Genomic DNA, 5000 nt, shown 5'->3' with positions numbered 1-5000 from the left:
TGTGAGTGTGTGTGTGTGTGTGTATGTGTGTGTGTGTTTATGTAACATAGATAGATAGTTACAGTAGGTAGATAGATAGATAGATAGATAGATAGATAGATAGATAGATAGATAGATAGATAGATAGATAGCTACATGTGTCAGGAGTTGGTGTGACAGTTGTACAAGGTTCACCCAGCAGGTCACCACCCCTCATCCCAATGCCACAGATCGATACATCCACACTGTAGATCGATACAGATGCTGTATGATGAAATAACAGAATATTCAGATTGACATTTGTGTGCGCTTCATGATGAGATAACGGATAACATTCCATCATGAGCCCTGATCCATCTCAGGCACATCTCAGCACTCTAGAACACTGCAATAGAACGTGCGCACTAAGCATTTAGTCTGGCTGGACTAGAATCCATCCTTCTGGCGCCACTTACTTAAGGAACAATATTAAAGCTAAAATTGGATTTCTATACACTGTAGAAACAAATTAGGTTTCATCCAGGAGTGTAGGAAAAGGATTATACAGACAAATATCCTGCCAGTTCTTGACTATAGTGACACCCTGTACATATATAACCCGTCAGCCTCTGTACTAAAGCCTTTTCACCCTACCTATCTGTGCCTTAAGATTCATCACGGGCCAAGGGTTTAGAACTCATCATTGCGTACTCTACCAAAAATTGGAGTTGCCCTCCCTTGAGCTCAGGAGAATACAACATGGAGTCTTATAGCTTGTACCTGTCCAGCTTCCTCTCACTTCCTGTTTCTAACTACCCCACTAGCTCACACATACTAGCGGCTGTAGCTCAGTTGGTAGAGCGGGTCGTTCAATGATCGAAGGGTCAGTGGTTCAAATCCCAGCTCCGACTGTCCACATGTCGAAGTGTCCTTGAGCAAGACACCTAACCCCAAAATTGCTCCCAATGAGCAGGTTAGCACCTTGCATGGCAGCTACCGCCATTGGTGTGTGAATGGGTGAATGAGAGGCCATTGTAAAACGCTTTGAGTGCCGCTAAGGTGGAAAAGCGCTATATAAGTGCAGTCCATTTACCATTTACCATTAAACATCCCTACAGCTAGAACGAACTGGGGAAACGCTGCTTTTCACATTGCGGATCCCTAAACTCCTTTCAGAAACAAAACAAGCACCCATCCCTTATTCCCTGCAAACACTTAAATAACTATTAACTGATAACTATGAGACTGTAGTTTGCAAATGCTATTGATGCTAGTCATTTCCGTACTGTACTTTTCTAATTATTCTACTCTGTACCCCTGTACTTTGTATTGTCCGTACTCTGCTACTGTATTACTGTATGTTTGTACGTTCGTACGTTGTCATTGTTGTCTGCACGCTGTCACTGTTCTTATATTTTTCTGCTTCTGAATTATTATATACTCTATCTATCTATCCATCCATCCATCCATCCATCCATCCATCCATCCATCCATCCATCCATCCATCTATCTATACAAGAGCGCACTCTATCGAGTGTGCTCTTGTGTGAGGAAGTCTTTGTGTTGATGGATGTGTACTTGAGCCCATTTTGTCTACAGTACTGTGCAAATGTATTTGTGTGCCCCACTAGTGTGACAGTATGACTCTGTCCAGCCCATGCCCCCCCGTGCGGCGCGGGAGTACCCCTCTGCCAATCAAACACCAGCTCCGACGCGAGGACGCCGTTCACGATGATTGTGATTGGACATCTCCTCCACCAATCAGTGTCAGCCCGGCCGTGGATGATGGCGTCGCCGGAGCTGACAGACCTCTGAGGATAGCACTACTGGGACAGAACGGAGTGGGCAAGTCCTCTCTCGCCATTGCACTGACAGGCGATTTGGACTGGACTGCATCTGTGGATTCTGAAGGTGTGTGGGTATGTGTGTGTGTGCGTGCGTGCGTGTGTGTGTACATGCACAGTATGACACAACCTGACTAGGAATGTCACTTCCTGAAGTGTGTGATGTGAAACACCCCCTCTATGTTCCACCACCCCCCTGAGATATATCTGCTCCTTCTGTGTCCCAGGAGAAGGCTATGTTTGCACCGTTACCGTGGACGACGAGGAGAGCGCCATCATAATCTACGACAACTGGAGACAGGTGAGTCAGAAAACAGCTCAGCCCCCCCCCCCCCCCACAGGGGGCCTGGGTTCTGTGAAGCTAACTGATGTATATGGTCTTGTTCTGAGAATAGTACACTTTCTACACCCTGGGCACGCGTGACAGAAAAAAAAAACTCTTGGCACTAGTGACAGAAAAAAAAAACTCTTATCACATGGTTTGGTTTAGAAGCATGTGGGTGAAGATGGTGTAGGGCTAGGGTTAGAGACAGATGGTGTAGGGCTGGATTAGAGACAGATGGTGTAGGGCTAGGGTTAGAGACAGATGGTGTAGGGCTAGGGTTCGAGACAGATGGTGTAGGGCTAGGGTTAGAGACAGATGGTGTAGGGCTAGGGTTCAAGACAGATGGTGTAGGGCTAGGGTTAGAGACAGATGGTGTAGGGCTAGGGTTAGAGACAGATGGTGTAGGGCTAGGGTTAGAGACAGATGGTGTAGGGCTAGGGTTAGAGACAGATGGTGTAGGGCTAGGGTTCGAGACAGATGGTGTAGGGCTAGGGTTCGAGACAGATGGTGTAGGGCTAGGGATAGAGACAGATGGTGTAGGGCTAGGGTTAGAGACAGATGGTGTAGGGCTAGGGTTAGAGACAGATGGTGTAGGGCTAGGATTAGAGATAGATGGTGTAGGGCTAGGGTTAGAGACAGATGGTGTAGGGCTAGGGTTCGAGACAGATGGTGTAGGGCTAGGGTTAGAGACAGATGGTGTAGGGCTAGGGTTAGAGACAGATGGTGTAGGGCTAGGGTTAGAGACAGATGGTGTAGGGCTAGGGTTAGAGACAGATGGTGTAGGGCTAGGGTTAGAGATTAGTTGAGCTCAGGTTGTGGGGTCCTTTAACTACAGTAAAACAGGCATTCTCTAGGGGATGTGTCATAGGAGATGCTTCTGCTTCAGAGGAGAAGACTCTCGCCCTCGGAGGTAGAAATAGTCACCTCCAGAATTATTGTCAGCCTTGAAAAAGATGAGTAAAATACATTTCTACAAAAAATGATCAACACTTGTAATAAGCACTTTATGCTCTAACGTGGCAAAATGTTTTTTTTAATGACTGGCATCCCTAAAGACTATGTATTGGCAAAGTCAAACAAAATCACATCAGCATTAACACTGAATTACATGACAAGTATGGTAAATGATATATAGGAATAATAAAATATTTTCCATTTATACTGAGCATAGAATTGACATTACATTTGAATAATTCAGGAGAAGCTTTTATCCAGAGCGATGAGTACATTTGTGAGTAAGTGCAGCCAGCAGGACCAGAGAAAGGAACAGGCCAGTGTAGCACTCAGTACCCGCGTGTGGGGGTTACTGCTCCACGCCGTGTGGGAATAAAACTAAATATTGATTCAGATTATTGGGCTGAAGCATTGTCAGTGAAGGTTTCACTCCAGGATATCCAGTAAGTGTTTGTGGGCAGCACGGTGGCTCAGTGGTTAGCACTGTTGCCTCACAGCAAGAAGGTCCTGGGTTAGAATCCCGGTCGTTCCAGGTCCTTTCTGTGTGGAGTTTGCATGGAGTTTCTGTGTGGAGTTTGCATGTTCTCCCCGTGCCTGCGTGGGTTCCCTCCGGGTACTCCGGCTTCCCTCACCTGCACATGCAACGTATGAATGTGAATGAATGTTGGTGGTGGTCGGTGGCGCTGTTTGGCAGCCACGCTTCTGTCAGTCTGCCCCAGGCTACAGATGTATCTTACCACCACCGGTATGACTGTGTCTGAATGAATACTGGACTCGGTAAAACGGTAAAGCAGCTCTAGGTATCATGAAGGGCACTATATAAATCCAACTTGATTGATTGATTGCTGTATTGAGATGTTGACGATGCTCTCTGCATGTGTCACCACTAGCAATGGATTTGAATACCAGTTGGGGTGTAGTCACAAAGCAGCAGGGCAGATAGGGGGAGAGAGAGAGACAGACAGACAGCACTCAGTGATTCACTTACACTCATTTGTACTATCAAAGCTTAGAGCTGCATGGAGAGTATGAGATGTTGGTCTGACAACATATCTAGAAAACCCCTAGCCTGATATCTGACAGGAAGTGGACTCATTACACTCCATTGAGATCTTCAAGAATCAGTCATCTGTAGCGGTGTGGGCGGATCGAACGCCTGGACCCAGGCTATATCCCTGTTCAACTGAGAAATGCATCAATGCCTTTCATGGTGCTGTATTCAATCTGCTTTACACGGAACAGTCTAGACTTCTCCACATCCACATCGATTTACAGAAATTACATATGAATCGGACCAATCAGGGACTGTGTCCTAACTGCTGTTCTGCCCCTGATTGGTTCCCGTAGTTGATGCCTGAAAATGAAATACAGGCTGCTGGCAAAGCAGTCTCTAGAAGCAACGAGCGCTAACGTTAACATTATAGCATACACAGCGGTTATTGTGCAGTTATTGACGAAATAGACTCAATAACAGTTGAATAATAAGAGTTTTCTCAGAGTAAAATAAGTTTCCACTGTTCTTCCGACTGGATTTGGCAAACGTTTTGTCACACTGGCTGATGGAGTCTGCCAAGGCAAGTCAGCCTAGCCTCCTCCCGCCCACTGAAAATCGTTTCGGGCGGCTAGAAGTCCAGATTGCATCGCAAAGATGTTTGGGTTTTTTTGCAAGGCAGTGTGGGGTTCCAGGCTAACCCTGACACTAAAATTAATACTGTAATCAGTAACGTTCCACCTCTAGGTGTGGCCCACTGCTTCAGACCTGGAACCCAGAGCAGCAGAGGAGAGAGAAGGATGAGTGTCTGCTGTGGATGTCGCAGCATTTAGTTAACACACACACACACGTACACACAGACATACACCAGCCCACTTCCGGCTTTAGGCCTGGGCCATAGCAAACACACACCAGTATTTGCCATGTC

General features: G+C 46.4%; 1 protein-coding gene across 1 annotated transcript in view; it reads left to right on the top strand.

Annotated features, from left to right (window-relative positions):
* Positions 1–1595: 1595 nt before the first annotated feature.
* Positions 1596–5000, top strand: part of rem2 (RAS (RAD and GEM)-like GTP binding 2) — a gene marked incomplete at its 3' end in the record, with an annotated part of 6141 nt that continues 2736 nt past the window's right edge. The window contains exons 1-2 of the mRNA XM_084436345.1: positions 1596–1869; positions 2030–2103. Coding sequence (XP_084292471.1) covers positions 1599–1869; positions 2030–2103 — 345 coding nt within the window. The 5' untranslated portion in view covers positions 1596–1598. The remainder of the gene's footprint in view (positions 1870–2029; positions 2104–5000) is intronic.

This window comes from Borostomias antarcticus (assembly GCF_949987555.1).
Source record: "Borostomias antarcticus genome assembly, chromosome: 3".
Classification (NCBI taxonomy): Eukaryota; Metazoa; Chordata; class Actinopteri; order Stomiiformes; family Stomiidae; genus Borostomias; species Borostomias antarcticus.
Note: the sequence above shows the minus strand (reverse complement) of the source record. Positions and strands in the feature narration are given on the sequence as shown.